This window comes from Dendrobates tinctorius, unplaced genomic scaffold, assembly GCF_039654945.1.
Source record: "Dendrobates tinctorius isolate UK_male_01 unplaced genomic scaffold, ASM3965494v1 ptg000011l, whole genome shotgun sequence".
In the NCBI taxonomy this organism is placed as follows: Eukaryota; Metazoa; Chordata; class Amphibia; order Anura; family Dendrobatidae; genus Dendrobates; species Dendrobates tinctorius.
The window spans coordinates 54,362,566-54,378,991 of NW_027361679.1; the positions used below are offsets into that span (position 1 = coordinate 54,362,566).

Genomic DNA, 16,426 nt, shown 5'->3' on the forward strand with positions numbered 1-16,426 from the left:
CAGGGCTGCCAAAATATGTATCCCTATGTAGAGAAACATTCCTTGGTGACAATATTGGGTACTTATCTTGAAGGAGCATAGGCTGCTCATAGAAGAAAAATTTAGCTTGATAGACAAGACTGCTACATGTATCCATAGAATAAGAGTATGGGGTGTACTCCGAGTATATGTAAGACACAAGATTAAATTTAATAAGCAAAAGAATCTACAAGCGCGCACCATGGGACACAAAGTAAAAATATAAAAGAAAAAGATGAATAAATGCCTTATGGATATCCCTTTAAGATTCTTCATATGGACATGATTTTCATAGAGCAACTTGAGGGATTGTGGAGTTCAGTAGACATCAATCACATCCTAGGAATAGATTGGTAACATAATACACAAGGAACATTTTTCACACTATGAGCTCAAAGGGGTTGTCCAGGCTTTTCACATAATCTCAGTGCATATCTGGGTTGCAGAATGCTGACAATAAGTAATCTACCTTCTGTGGCCAGTTTGCACGGTTTCCAAGATATCAGCTCTTGCTTGTAAGAAAAACATCCGGGGAGGGGGGGTTGTTGGTTCTTTTGCTGTATTCCTTCTTAGGAGACTGATTTGTTCAATGTACTGAAATACTTTGGTACTGTAATACATAGTATAAGCAACTGAAAGAATGCAGGTTCCAGTCCACCAAGGGGGCTAAATATTAAAGGGAACCTGTCACCCCCTCCAGGCAATTTTAAGTAAAAGAGCCACCTTGCGCAGCACTAATGCTGCATTCTGTCAAGGTTGCTCTTATTTAGGGCACCTTCCACCGCAGAAATAATCTTTTTTAAAATTGGTCAGACATACCTGATATTTGACAGGGGGGCAGGGCTTTCTCCATCTGACCGAGACGCCTCATATCCATCACTCATGTCTTCCTGCATTGTTTGCTCCGCCTCTTCATTTTTCTTTTCAAATCCTGGTGCCTGTGCTGTAGTATGTATTCTGGGGCATGCGCAGTGACCGCTGCCTGTCCTCTCATGACTTCCTGGCCATCCTATCGCGCGGCCAGAGATCCCGCCCCGCAGTCGCTTATGATTTATTCACACTGTGGGGCTGGGTAATTTGGGCATGCGCAGTAGTTATCTGCGGCTCTCATGCCCAAGATTCCCAGCCCCACAGTGTGATTAAATCATAAGTGACTGTGGGGCGGGATCTCTGGCCGCACGTCCACGCAGGCTCTCTGTATGGATAGAGAGCCTGATTCCAAGGATGTGTCACTTGCGCAGCAGTCTGGTGTAGTTTCAAGACAGTGTTTTATCAGCAGGCTATTATCACTACCGGACTAGGTGTCACGTGTCAGGCAGTCCAGCTAATCTGTGCAACCCCACCTCCAATGATTGGCTGCTTCCTGACATTATATAGTGTACACAGGAAGATGCCAATCAGGGGTACACAGATCAGCATTCAAAGCTCTGCTACATCTACAGCAGAAAAAAAACAGATTTTATCAAAACTACACCAATCAGTCCAGTAAGTGACATCGCTAGGTTCAAGCTGCACTCAGATTCCACAGCAAGAACCTGCAGAAAAATTACTTTTAAAAATCTAATAAAAACCATTATGATGCAAGGTTAAGGCCTGTTTCACACTTCCGTTTTTGTGTCCGCCAAACGGATCCGTTTCCGTTTTTTTTGACGGAAACTGATGCAAACGGATCCGTTTTTTTAAAAACGGATCCGTTTTTTTGACGGATCCGCGGTAACCGTAATGGAAGTCTATGGGACAAAAAAAACGGATCCTGCAAAAAATGGCGGATCCGTTTTTTTACGGAAAACAACGGATTTTGACGGATTTGAAAAAACGGAAGTGTGAAACAGGCCTAATGTGCGTGGAGTATACCATTTATGCACATACAAAGTGAGACTTTTGGTAGAGGCAGAGTATCTGTGCGCATATGTATAATAGATCTTTGTTGTATAGATCTCTAATGCTTTCATATCGGAGCATGCACACCTGACATATCACAGTTATTCTGCAACAGAAATACTACTTGTAGAGAAGAAAGTAAATGGCATCAAGCACAATATGTTTGGGAATGACTTCACGATCCATTATGTTCTGCCTGCTGTTTGGGTATCCAATGACATGTCTCACACCAAGAAGAATAAATCTGAGCAGGTTTGCAGAGGTGATGTAGGCAGTGGCATCAGAGACCAAGGAGCATATTCCTGCTCTTAGTGTAAGCAATGCATTATAGCTAGATATGAAACAAACACTACAAGTGATGTGTTACCAGGCAAAGCAGTTATTTTATTCAGAATAGAGAAAGTGATGTCCTATTACTTATTACAATGGGACACGTATTACACCAAACTATAAATAAATAACATGAAAAATAATGGTAAATGTACAGTAAGGAAAACACTGGAGAACGGCAGGATAGATGACTAGTTTTTCATTGGAGCATTGCTGATTTTTGTGGTCTTCTTGAGGTGGTGATAATTTGGAAGAATCTTCATCAGAAAGTCCAACTGCAAGGTTTGGGGCTGTATGTCCAAGAAAACAAGAATGGATTAATTCTACAGATTGTAAGTCATGCGTCTTAAAAGCAACACTGATATGAGAGCACTTTGGTTAATAGGACTATTAACTATTGATGGTCCTTGGACAAATTGCAGTTTTGCAGCATTTTTTTTTAGTGTAACTTAAAGCAGCAGCCAAACACTACAATGTGAAGAATAGAAATTTAGGAAATGCCATTTGCAACATGTAACTGAAAACCATAGCATGTCCTATTGTTGATAATAGTGGTTTTAAGGGGTTTCATGAGACTTTGTCATTAATAATCTGTTCTCAGGATAAGCTGAACCACCGGAGATGATACAATCCTCACCTCCGATGCAGCTGCCTAGCATCGGTGATCTAACGTATTGGGAATATTAGCATGGCTTTAATTATGGATAATTCTGCATGCCTAATGATTTAATTATACCTGAACGAGGCATTGTTCATCATTTATTGAGGTACATGTACTGGCAAAATGCATTTCAGAACTGGAATCGGCTCCTTTATCAGGTACATACAGTGGGGCAAAAAAGTATTTAGTCAGTCAGCAATAGTGCAAGTTCCACCACTTAAAAAGATGAGAGGCGTCTGTAATTTACATCATAGGTAGACCTCAACTATGGGAGCCAAACTGAGAAAAAAAAAATCCAGAAAATCACATTGTCTGTTTTTTTTCATTTTATTTGCATATTATGGTGGAAAATAAGTATTTGGTCAGAAACAAAATTTCATCTCAATACTTTGTGATATATCCTTTGCTGGCAATGACAGAGGTCAAACGTTTTCTGTAAGTCTTCACTAGGTTGCCACACACTGTTGTTGGTATGTTGGCCCATTCCTCCATGCAGATCTCCTCTAGAGCAGTGATGTTTTTGGCTTTTCGCTTGGCAACACGGACTTTCAACTCCCTCCAAAGGTTTTCTATAGGGTTGAGATCTGGAGACTGGCTAGGCCACTCCAGGACCTTGAAATGCTTCTTACGAAGCCACTCCTTCATTGCCCTGGTGGTGTGCTTTGGATCATTGTCATGTTGAAAGACCCAGCCACGTTTCATCTTCAATGCCCTTGCTGATGGAAGGAGGTTTGCACTCAAAATCTCACGATACATGGCCCCATTCATTCTTTCATGTACCCGGATCAGTCGTCCTGGCCCCTTTGCAGAGAAACAGCCCCAAAGCATGATGTTTCCACCACCATGCTTTACAGTAGGTATGGTGTTTGATGGATGCAACTCAGTATTCTTTTTCCTCCAAACACGACAAGTTGTGTTTCTACCAAACAGTTCCAGTTTGGTTTCATCAGACCATAGGACATTCTCCCAAAACTCCTCTGGATCATCCAAATGCTCTCTAGCAAACTTCAGACGGGCCCGGACATGTACAGGCTTAAGCAGTGGGACACGTCTGGCACTGCAGGATCTGAGTCCATGGTGGCGTAGTGTGTTACTTATGGTAGGCCTTGTTACATTGGTCCCAGCTCTCTGCAGTTCATTCACTAGGTCCCCTCGCGTGGTTCTGGGATTTTTGCTCACCGTTCTTGTGATCATTCTGACCCCACGGGGTGGGATTTTGCGTGGAGCACCAGATCGAGGGAGATTATCAGTGGTCTTGTATGTCTTCCATTTTCTAATTATTGCTCCCACAGTTGATTTCTTCACTCCAAGCTGGTTGGCTATTGCAGATTCAGTCTTCCCAGCCTGGTGCAGGGCTACAATTTTGTTTCTGGTGTCCTTTGACAGCTCTTTGGTCTTCACCATAGTGGAGTTTGGAGTCAGACTGTTTGAGGGTGTGCACAGGTGTCTTTTTATACTGATAACAAGTTTAAACAGGTGCCATTACTACAGGTAATGAGTGGAGGAAAGAGGAGACTCTTAAAGAAGAAGTTACAGGTCTGTGAGAGCCAGAAATCTTGATTGCTTGTTTCTGACCAAATACTTATTTTCCACCATAATATGCAAATAAAATGAAAAAAAAAAAAAACAGACAATGTGATTTTCTGGATTTTTTTTTCTCAGTTTGTCTCCCATAGTTGAGGTCTACCTATGATGTAAATTACAGACGCCTCTCATCTTTTTAAGTGGTGGAACTTGCACTATTGCTGACTGACTAAATACTTTTTTCCCCACTGTATCTAAAAACTAAACTTGAGCATAAAATTTATAAACAGAGGGGCAGGGTGAATAACGAATTGTAAAAGTTAAATACACATTAATAAAAAAATCAATTTACCAATTCAAGTCAAATTAAAAAGTGTATGCAAAATATAGTGTGAAGGTTTAAAAATTATATGCTAAAGACGTGAAATGTGTCAATTTCACCTGGAGGTAACTGGTCCAAGTTATGGGTTAAAAAAATGACAGCATTCATAAACGCAACATATACCATCATAATTAAAATAGATATAATGCCACCATTGCATCAATAGAGGTGCATGAGCTGTAGGACCCGAAATATGGAATAATGGCGTAGACAGGGAAAAGAACAAAGATGTCAGGGGTTCAAAAGAAAAATGGAAATTTGGCAAAAGAGATATGTCACATAAAATAGTTACTAAATAACATTTCCCACATGTCTATTTTACATTAGCACAATTTAACTAATTTTTTCGTTAAGTGTTAAAAGTTGACCAGTGATTTCTCAAGTTTCCAACAAAATTTCCAAAACCATTTCTTTAGGGACCACATCACATTTGAAGTGACTTTGAGGGGCATATATTTCAGAATATACCCAAAAGCGACACCATTCTAAAAACTGCACAACTCAAAACCACATCCAAGAAGTTTACTAACCCTTCAGGTGGTTCACAGGAATTTTTGGAACGTGGGGAAAAAAACTGAACATTATACTTTGTCACAAAAATTTTACTCTAGACCAAATTTTTATTTATTGTCACAAGGGCAACAGAGGAAATGCACAACAAATTTTGGGGTCCAGATATTTGGTGTGCACCTTGAACCCCCAAGCTCCTTCAAAGAAGTTTAAAACGGAGCTGTGAAAATAAAATTCTCACAAATTATTTAGCCCCAATTTATTTTTTTTTCAGAAGGATAACAGGAGAAATGGGCCCAAAAAATTTGTTGTACAATTTCTCCTGAGTGCGCTGATATATGTGGTTGAAAACTACTTTTGAGACACAGTGCAAAGCTCAGAAGGGAAGAAGCGCCATATTGGAGTTGACATTTTTGCTGAACAGGTTTGAGGGTACCATGTCACACATTGGCAGCACCCCTGAGGTGCCAGAACAGCAGAAGTTCCCGTGAGAGACCTCATTTGAGAAACTACACCTCTTAATGAATTTATCTTGCGCTGCAGTGATCATATTGACACCAAAAGTGTCACAGAATTTCTTCCCATTCAGCAGTGAAGAAAAAATAATTACCCATTGTTCATATATTCCCCCCTGATGGCACACATTGTCCCCCCATCCCTATATTTCCCCCTGCTGTCACACATGGCCCCTGTCCCTATATTTCCGCCCTGCTGGCAAGCACATGCTAAAATAATAAACAGTTAACTCACCTACTGATCGCTCCTGCTCCCAGCTCCCCTGTGGCTTACCTTTGTCTGTGCTGAGTCATCCTCCTCCTGCAGGGCACACGCAGCTGCTGCTCATTCAAGCAGCTCATTGTAGCTACAGGACCTTCCATGATGTGACCAATAGGAGCTGCTCAGCTGCGGTCATGTGACTTGCAGTGCACACTGGGAGTCATGTGACCGCAGGTCCTATGGTCACATCATGCAAAGTCCTGAAGCGATGAGCTTTCTGAATGAGCTGCTGCTGCTCACCCTGCAGGAGGAGGATGACAGCAGACTAGACACAGGAAAGCCACGGGGGAGCTGGGAGCAGGAGCGATCATCAGTAGGTAAGTGTCTATAGTGACTGGGGGTGAGTGCAGGCACATGTAATATGCACCGCTCCCCTGTCTACCAACTCGGCACTGTTTCAGCACCGAGGTGATGGACAGCGGGTGCAGTGAATATTACATGAGCCTAATGAGCGGGAGCACAGGACCTCCTGCTGTCTCTGCAGCCCCATCCAGCCCACCTCAGCCCCCTGACTCCATGCCAGAGCTGCCCCCCCCCCCCACTCTATAGCACAGCAGCACACATATTCGCTTTATAAGACGCACCCCCACTTTCCCCCAAAATTTGGGGGAACAAAAGTGCGTCTTATAAAGCGAAAAATACGGTACATTTTTACCACCAAAATTTTGTTTTCGTCCCAGATTTTACATTTTCACACTGGGAAATGGATAAAAACAGCACCAAAATTTGACCCCAAATTTCTGCTAAGTGTAGAAAAACCCAGTATGTGGCTGTATAGTACTGCTTAGCCATACGGCAAGACTCAGGAGGGACGGAGCACTATTGGCAAATAGAACTCCATCCCTCCCGAGTCTTGCCGTATGGCTAAGCTGTATTTTTATACAGGAGGAATCCTGGAGCGCAGAATTTTCTATAAGGCTGAGTTCACACGTGGCGTTTTTTCACGTTTCCGCGGCGGTTTTAACCACGCGATTTTGCCGCGAAAAAGCGAAAAATAAGCATCCCATGCATTCCTATGGTATTCCGCAATGCTGTGCTAATGCTGCGGTTTTTACCGCGGCGGAATCGCTTTGCGGTAAAAACCGCAGCATGCTCTTTAATTTTGCGGAATCGCATACGAATGCATTGTTCCGCTTACTTTCCGCATGTGGCTGTGCACACCATGCGAAAAGTAAGCAGAACAATTGTGGATGGTACCCACTGTCCTCCGGGCTTTGGGTACGATATCCCTGTAAAAAATAGAATTTAAAATAAAAAATGGTGTTATTCTTACCTTCCGACGTCCCGCGCAGCCTTCCCGCCTCTCTCCACGCTCCCGTTCCCAGTAAGCCTTTGCGAAAATGCCCACGATGGCGTCCGTTCTGGCGGGATCGCGAAGTCTCGGTCATTCGCACGACGTCATCGCAAATTACCGCGAGACGTCGCGATCCCGCGAGAACGTACGTCATCGCGGGCATTTTCGCAAAGGATTGCTGGGAACGGGAGCGTGGAGCGAGGCGGGAAGGCTGCGCGGGACGTCGGAAGGTAAGAATAACACCATTTTTTATTTTTTTTTAAATTATTTTTAACATTTTATCTTTTACTACTGAGGCCGCATAGGCGGCCTCAGTAGTAAAAAGTTGGTCACACTTGTCAAACACTATGTTTGATGAGTGTGACCAACCTGTGAATCAGTTCTCCAAGCGATGCTACAGATCGCTTGGAAAACGCTAGCATTTTGCAAGCTAATTACGCTTGCAAAATGCTAGTTTTTCCGCGGGAAAATCGCGGGAATTTAAAATGCGATTTTCCAGCGGAATGGAATTCCGGAACTCTCGTGGTAATTTCTGCGAGAGTTCCGCTACGTTTGAACCCAGCCTAATAGTTTGCGAACACCATATACAGAGACACTAAGTGCTAGAAGAGCAGAATTCCCCCTCAAGTGACCATATTTGTGAAATTAAACGCCTTTGGGAATTTATCAACATGTGTCGTGATGATTGTTTCTGGAAAACACCCATGGAGTCACAATCAGAAGTGGATGTTGCCGAGTAAAAATTGCAAACTTCACTTGAAGTGACCAGTACGCTGTAGTCACCAGTACGTTGTGCCCAGCTCATGCACTTGTAAATTAGGAGGGTTCTCATCGCTAAAGAAATTCCAAACATGTGGACACTAACTGGGGTTTAGGCACTCAGACTCAAAAGGGAGGGGGGGGGGCATCTGGATGCACAGGATTTGCTAAATTTCTTTTAGGGGGCAAGGGCCATTTCGCTTTTCCAGAGCCTTTACGCTGCCAGCAACGAGGAAGCCCCCTATATTTCCATTAACAAATGATGGACATGAGTGGGGACTTGCTTTTTTGTGGATTGAGCAGAAGCTCTTATTGAGAACTTATGAACTCATTTTCTGCTCCACCAGTTGAGAGTTCCCCTTCCGTTCTCCCTCTGGTGGTGACAGGAGGTAGTGAGGTTGGTTTAAGTGGTAGTGATCTGCCACCTGATGAGGAAGATAACGATTGGATCTCTGGAGTATCTGACTGGATATAAGACAGCCGACGCCCTATCCTAGTGCTGGTGATTCAGTCTGCTTCTCAGGTCCTGGACTTCAGCTCTCTTCCAGTCTTCTCAAGTTAAGTTTGTTTTTTGCTTATGTTCACACTTGCGCTTGTTGGTCAATTCAGTTTCTTGTGTAATCAGCCTGCCCCTGCTGGGGCTATGCTGAATTTCCACTCCTATTTATCAGTATTTGCCAATCTGCTTTTTGTCCCTTATTAGATTGGCCTCTTTTTGCTCTGTCTCAGAATATTTCAGAGTGCTGATATAGGTTTTGAAGTCTAGTGACTTCAGGGTTAATTTTGCTATCAGAAGTGTTGGACAATATTATTGCAATCATCATATTATTTAGCACTATGTACTTACAATTGCTCATTTTTACCTTCTACCAAGTAAATTCTTTTCTGTGATCTATTTAAAAACAGGAAGTCTCTTGTCCCAGCAGAGTTCTTTCCCCTTGTCAACTCCTGACCCAGCTGCTCCATCCTCCCCCTACAATAGACGTGCAGTGACTCCTAATTGATCTCCTGATCCTACATAAAGCTTAGAAGGATTCAGATAGTCAGTTTTTAATAACTTGATCTCAACAGGGGAGAATAGCAAAATTAGGAAATTTAAGTACTGTAGGGTGGCTGCTGGACACATAGTTGATGGGAGGTACGTACCACAGTGGTGGTTGTCCTCTGATGTAAACCCGGAGTAATGCTCTAGTACACATAGTATTAAGAGGCTTGGCAGGGCATCTGGGCCAGGTTTACAGAAAGTCGCAGAGATGGGCGGGTTTGGCTGTCCACATACCCTACTCCTGGATGTGGTTCAAGTTGTAAAACAAGGCCTGTTTGTTTCACACATGCATCGGTACAGTGCTATACAACATGATGAATGCAAAATATAAAGAGGATAAAAATTTTCATGGAAGTGCTTCTTTAAGGGAAAAGGAAAAATAAGTCATTGAATGGTATCGTACGTGCCCAAATGTCCTTTTGTGGATTGTATGGACGTAAACAGCTCTGACATGGAATAGAGAAGATTTGAATTGAAAGTAAGCCTTAATAATATAATAATGTATATAATGTAATATGATTGTTTGGTAATTGTATTGGAAAACATAAGGGTACCAACCTGCGGTCGCTCTGTCTGTACTCTACGTAGACAATCAGATCCATATATGACTGTATTCTCAGGAATAAGCTCACACGTGTCCACCTGACAGCAAGCACCAATGATGCAGCCACTGGTTAGGATGACATTTCTTCCTACACAAGCTAAGAAAGAAGAAGCAGGTGGCTTAAAAACTGACTAGGTCACCAATAAGTATCACATTTACATACATTATTACTTTGCCTGCCCAATAAAATTACAGGTTTACATATGAGACCAGGGCAAATTACCATAAGAAAATTCATTTACTTCAATCATACTAATAAAAAGTATAGCTCTTCCCTTCACAAACACTGTTCGTACACTGCGATAAAGTGGTTGTACTAAGTTTGGAAGTTCTCCCCTGTCTGCAGAGGACTGCTGGGACCCTTACCAATCCCAAAAACAGAGGCTCTGAAAAGCCCTGTGTAAATAAGGCGGTGTTAGATCATGAGTACTATCGCTCCATTCACTCTTTATCGGACCACTGGTGACAATCAAGCACAGCATTTGCCTTGTCTTCAGTACCCCCATTTCAATGAATGGTGAAGTCCACACAATCAACCACCACACCACTCACAGGCTTCATAGACCCTGTTCTCGGGATAGTTGGGAATCCCAGTGGTTGGATCCCAGCAATAGGAAGTTATTCCTTATCTTATGGATAGGGGAGAAACTTCCAAACGGAGTATGACCCCTTTAAACCAATATGTGATGGGCGAGTTTCCAAATGCTGAGACGCACAATATGCCAGATATTCCAATTAATTGAAAAATGTAACATCAGATTTAAAAACATTTCCTCTTAATTTCCAATCAGTAAAAAGTATCACTGATACGTAGCATGTGCACCAACAGGCTTACTACATTGGCAGTGCTAACACAAAATTAAAGGGGAGAGAGCAACACCTTCTAAACATCAAGATAGTTAGGAGCAGTTTGTGGAGTCATATCATGGCGGTAGTTATCTGCTGGCTGCTCCTACTGATCCCCCATACACATATGTGGGATGACACAGCCTTCTTTCCCCCCACCGCCAGGGGAGAATGGCAACACCACCATGTACATTCAGTTGTCAGTCAGTGTGACATTTGTGTAAATCTTACCTTTGGATTCAATAACATTGTTATCTCCCATCTTCATTGCTTGAGAGTCTAGATATTGGCATTAAGGTCTTTAATATGCATTGTAAGAAAAAAAAAAAAAAAACTAGAAAAATATACACATCTGTGTACACAATTAAGACAAAATGAAATCCAGGGAGAGTAGGCTAAAGGCACATGAAGATCATCATATCTGCATATACAACACATTATAGAAGACAGCTTTTTTCTGGCATAAAAGTTCTGATGAATTGGCCCAACTGTTACATACTGATATAGGAGATGACAACTGATGCATTATTAAAGGGAACCTGCCACCATGAAGATGCAGTCCAATCTGCAGGCCCCATGTTATAGAGTAGAGTATACTGATAGACAGTTTTGAGAGAAAAGATTCAGTACACCCCGTGTATTAATCATTAAAACCTCTGCTCTTTCTGGGATTTTTGGTGCAGTGGGCGGTCCTACTTCTCTGTGACTGACAGCTTTTATGTGTAAGTGTGCATGCAGAGATAGCTGTCAGTAACTGATAGGACCACTGACAGGACCTAAAATCCCAGAAAAAGCTAAAGATATAAGTGATAAAAAACAGGATTTTTTGGGTTGCTTACCGTAAAATCTGTTTCTCGGAGCCTTCATTGGGGGACACAGAGACCATGGGTGTATGCTTTGCTGCCACTAGGAGGCTGTCACTATGCACAAAAAAATGTTAGCTCCTCCTCCGCAGTATACACCCCACCGACCGGCACCAATTTCCTCAGTTAGTGAGAAAGCAGTAGGAGAAGTAACAAAACAGAATGAAAACAGAACAGACAACTCAACTGTAACCAACCGACAAACATAAGAACAAGAGTTGTAGAACATGGGAGGGTGCTGTGTCCCCCAATGAAGGCTCCGAGAAACAGATTTTACGGTAAGCAACCCAAAAAATCCTGCTTTCTCGTTCGCCTTATTGGGGGACACAGAGACCATGGGACGTCCCAAAGCAGTCCCTGGGGTGGGAAACAAACTTCCATCAGGCCAGCGGACTCACCACCGCGGCCTGCAGAATCCGTCTACCTAGGCTGGCGTCCGCCGAAGCGTAGGTGTGGACTCTGTAGAATTTCACAAACATGTGAACCGATGACCATGTTGCAGCTTTGCAAAGCTGCAGCGCGGAAGCTCTGTGGCGCACCGCCCAGGAGGCACCCACTGCCCGAGTAGAGTGATCCCCGGAGGGGCTCCGCGACGCTTAACTCGGTAGGCTTCCAAAATTGCCGATCTGATCCAGCGAGCAATAGTGGCCTTTGATGCCGAGTGACCTTTCCGCGCCCCATCAGGGATAATGAAAAGAGACTCTGTCTTTCGCAAGGAAGTCGTCCTAGACATATAGACTCTTATCGCCCTAACCAGGTCCAGCTTGTTCAAGGACCGCTCTCGGGGATGAGTTGGATACGGACAAAAGGATGGTAGCACGATATCCTCGTTGAGGTGAAACGAGGACACCACCTTCGGCGGGAAAGAGGGCGGAGGCCGCAGAACTACCTTATCCTGGTGGAGCACCAGAAAAGGGGAGCGGCACGAAAGAGCTGCCAATTCTGACACGCGCCGGACGGAGGTGATGGCCACCAGAAAGGCTACCTTCCAAGAAAGGAGAGAAAGGGAAATATCCCTGAGGGGTTCAAAGGGAGGACCTTGCAGAACCTCAAGAACCAGATTAAGATCCCATGGATCCACGGGCGCCCGGTACGGCGGAACCGTGTGAGCCACGCCCTGAAGAAAGGTCTTAACCTGAGGACGGGAAGCCAATGTTTTCTGAAATAGAATGGACAGCGCCGAAACTTGACCCTTCAGGGAACTGAGGGCAAGGCCCGCATCCAATCCTGCCTGAAGAAACGTTAGGACTGAAGGGAGCGAAAAGGACATGGGCGCGATGTCATTGGTCTCACACCAAGTGAAATAGGCCTTCCAAGTACGGTAGTAGATCTTGGAAGATGATGGCTTTCTGGCTCGGATCATGGTCTGAACTACCTGGTCGGAAAATCCTGCCCGTTTCAGAACCTCGGTCTCAACAGCCACGCCGTTAAATTGAGCGGCCGAGAATTGGGGTGGCAAGTCGGTCCCTGAGACAGCAGATCTGTTCTGTCTGGAAGCTTCCAGGGGGCGTCCGCGAGAAGGTTGACAATGTCCGCGAACCAAGACCTTCTGGGCCAAATCGGGGCGATGAGAATGACTGGAATTCCTTCTGCCTTGATCTTTTTCAACAGGTTGGGAAGAAGAGGCAGAGGAGGGAACAGGTAGGGAAGGTCGAACTGGGACTAAGGAACGGCCAGGGCGTCGGCGCCCACTGCCAGAGGGTCCCGAGACCTGGACACGAATTGTGGGACTTTCCTGTTGAGGCGAGACGCCATGAGGTCTACATCCGGGGTTCCCCACCGAAGGCAGAGCAGATGAAACACCTCCGGATGGAGGGACCACTCTCCCGCCGTGAGACCCTTGCGGCTGAGAAAATCGTCGGCCCAGTTGTCTACGCCGGGAATGTGCACCGCGGAAATTGTCGGAACGGAAATCTCCGCCCAACGAAGAATCTTGGACCCCTCCGCCAGGGCTGAGACACTCCGTGTTCCCCCTTGGTGGTAGACATATGCCACTGCTGTGGCGATGTCTGTCTGAATCCGTACCGGCAGTCCCTTGAGGAGCCTTTCCCAGTGAACGAGAGCAAGATGGATAGCTCGAATCTCCAGAATGTTGATCGGTACTGATTCCCGATCCGACCATCGACCCTGAACAGTGTGGTTGCGGAACACTGCACCCCAACCGAGGAGACTGGCATCTGTGGTTACTATCTGCCAGCGAATGGGAAGGAAGAATCGACCCGATAGAATGAGAGGTGACGACAAACACCAGTTGAGGGACCGCTTGATCCGGTAAGGAGGAACAGGGCGATCCAGGGACCAAGGCGACCTGTTCCACTTCGACAGAATGGCCTGCTCGAGAGGTCTGGCGTGAAAATGGGCAAAGGGAACTGCCTCTATCGCCGCCACCATCTTTCCCAGGACCCTCCTGGCTGTACGGAGGGACGGGAATCGTGAGATCTGCAGCGATCGTACTTCCTGCTGCAGAGAGAGAGAATCTTCTCTTGTGGGAGAAAGACCCTTGACCGACGAGTGTCGAACAGAAGGCCTAGAAAGACCAGGCGTTGGGTAGGAACCAGACAGAACTTTTTCCTGTTGACGATCCACCCGAAATCGGAAAGAATGTCCAGGACGATTGACAAACTTTGGTGAGCCTGTTGAAATGAGGGAGCCCTGATCAGAATATTGTCTAGGTACGGGAAAAGAACGAGACCTCTGACTCTCAACAAAGCCATCAACGCAGCCACGATCTTCGTGAAGAGTCTGGGAGCGGTGGCAAGACCGATGGGCAGTGCGACGAGCTGGTAGTGGTGCTGTCTGAAGAGAGAGGCGATAGCCGTAGAGAACCCCGGGATCAAGGCTGGATCCTTTGGAGGCCGGGATTCGAAGAAACAATCCCGTGGGAGAGAGACGAACTGTATCTTGTATCCTGAGGATACGACCTCCCTGACCCAAGCGTCCTCTACGGAGGCCAGCCAAACGTCCCTGAAGGAAGGAAGAAGTCAGCCTCCCAATAGGAAAGGCCCCTCGCGTGTCCGACGATAGTCATGCTGAAGTAGACCGTCCAGATCCAGATGGTCTGCCCTGGGAAGAGTGGGATCGCCAGGAAGGAGTGGGTCTGAAGGAAACTTTCTCTCTCTCCTGGCGAGCCTGCGGTCTCTGTTGGCTGGAGGAGTTGTCCGCCGTATTGAAACGGCGGAAAGTCCGAAAGGGTCGAAACTGAAGCCTTAGTGGAGGTCTGCGAGGATTGGACTGAGGGAGAAGTGAACTCGTGCCTCCGGTGGCGTCCTTAATAATCTGGTCCAATTGGGACCCAAAGAGGCGCACCCCCTGAAAAGGCAGGTTAGTGAGGGACTTTTTAGATGACAAGTCCGCTTGCCAGGCCTTTAGCCAAACTGTACGTCGAATTGCAACTACGTTGCTTGACGCCTGAACTGCACAGGATGCGGCATCCAAGGAAGCGGAAAGAAGATAGTCCCCAGCATGGGAGATCTGATTGGCGAGATCGGCCAAACGCTCCGGTTGCGCCTTATCTAAGACGCCTTGACGAAGGTCGGCTGCCCACGTGGCTATGGCCTTTGCTGCCCAGGATGAAGCAAAGATTGGGCACACAGCCGCTGAAGCCGCTTCAAAGGCAGACTTCGCCAGGGATTCTATAATCCTGTCATTAGAATCCTTTAGGGACGCCACGCCTGAAAGCGGGAGAACCGTGTTATTGGAAAGCCTGGACACGGGCGGATCCACCGAGGGAGAGGCCGACCAGTTGTCCGTGAGCTCCTTAGCAAATGGATAGAGTACGCCTAGACGTTTTCCTCTTTGAAAGTGTCTGGTCGGATCCTCTCTTTCCTTGGTAAAAATCTTCCCAAACTCGGAATGGAAAGGAAGAAAAGAAAAGGGAGTTTCTGCCCGTATGAACGAAACCTCCTGATCTGAGGATTTCGCAGGGGAGTCAGCAATATCGAAAGTATGATGGATCGCTGCAATGAGGTTCTGCACTGTGACCTTCATGTTTGCATCCTGGTCTGAATCCAGCTCTAAAATCCCCTCAGATGACCTGTCCGAAAGCGCTTCACTTGACTCGGGAGAGGAGGCCCGAGAGGGAGGCTGCTGAGAAGGGCTATGCGGTGAGATGGGACGAGGAGAGGAATCCGGCTGGGCATCTTGCCTGGGTCTTTTGCGACTAACGCTGGCTGACTCAGATGGAACAATTTGGGACCTGCTTGGCCCTGCTGAAGAGTCCAGGGGCAACTTATCAAGAACGGCCACCAGGGACTGAGACACCTTGGTGAGGTCTGCCACTGATTGAGATAGCGAGGAGGCCCAGCCAGGCATGGGGGGGGGGTTCACTCTCACCTGGAGCCATAGATGGCTCCTGGACGGCGTCAGGCTGAATTGGGTTGCTACAATCCAGGCAGAGGGGAGTGGACTGGCCTGTTGGAAGTTTGCGATTGCACGAAGAACATGCAAAGAACTTGACTAAAGTGCAGGGGGGGGGGCAGTAGAGCAGGTACGATCAGACTTAGAGGTAGACATAGTGAAAAGCTGAGGTAATGCCGGAAGGTTGGGGGACAGAGGGCGGAGAAGGGTCAGTCTGCAGTGCAGAGCTACTCACGGTCCGGTGTCCCCAGAAGTGATGCTCTGCGACCTGTCAGTGGATGCAGGTCAGAGCGAAATCCGGCCGATAGACCTCCTGAACGAAAAAACCAGCTGGCAGAAGATGATCCGGTGACGAGCTGGTGTCCGGCTAACAGGCTGGTAAAATGGCGCCTGCCTGAGAAAGAGCGCGCGTCCAGGAGAGGAGGGAGGGCGGAGCACATCGCAGGGTTAAAATTCACCGCCCTCTAGCCAATAGCAGGCTGGGCAGGTGAAGGACAGGCGGTGGGAGGGCCTGGGAAGAGCGGGAGAGAAGCCCGCTTAGAAGAAAGGGGCGGGGGGCGTGGCCGCGACGCAGCG

General features: G+C 46.2%; 1 protein-coding gene across 2 annotated transcripts in view; it reads right to left on the minus strand.

Annotated features, from left to right (window-relative positions):
* Positions 1–2,258: 2,258 nt before the first annotated feature.
* DCTN6 (dynactin subunit 6) overlaps positions 2,259–16,426 on the minus strand; it is a 41,186-nt gene continuing 27,018 nt past the window's right edge. For both annotated transcript variants that reach the window (XM_073542461.1, XM_073542452.1), the window contains exons 5-7: positions 10,863–10,910; positions 9,740–9,882; positions 2,259–2,519 (exon numbers count right to left, since the gene is read on the minus strand). In XM_073542461.1, coding sequence (XP_073398562.1) covers positions 2,421–2,519; positions 9,740–9,882; positions 10,863–10,910 — 290 coding nt within the window. In that variant the 3' untranslated portion in view covers positions 2,259–2,420. The remainder of the gene's footprint in view (positions 2,520–9,739; positions 9,883–10,862; positions 10,911–16,426) is intronic.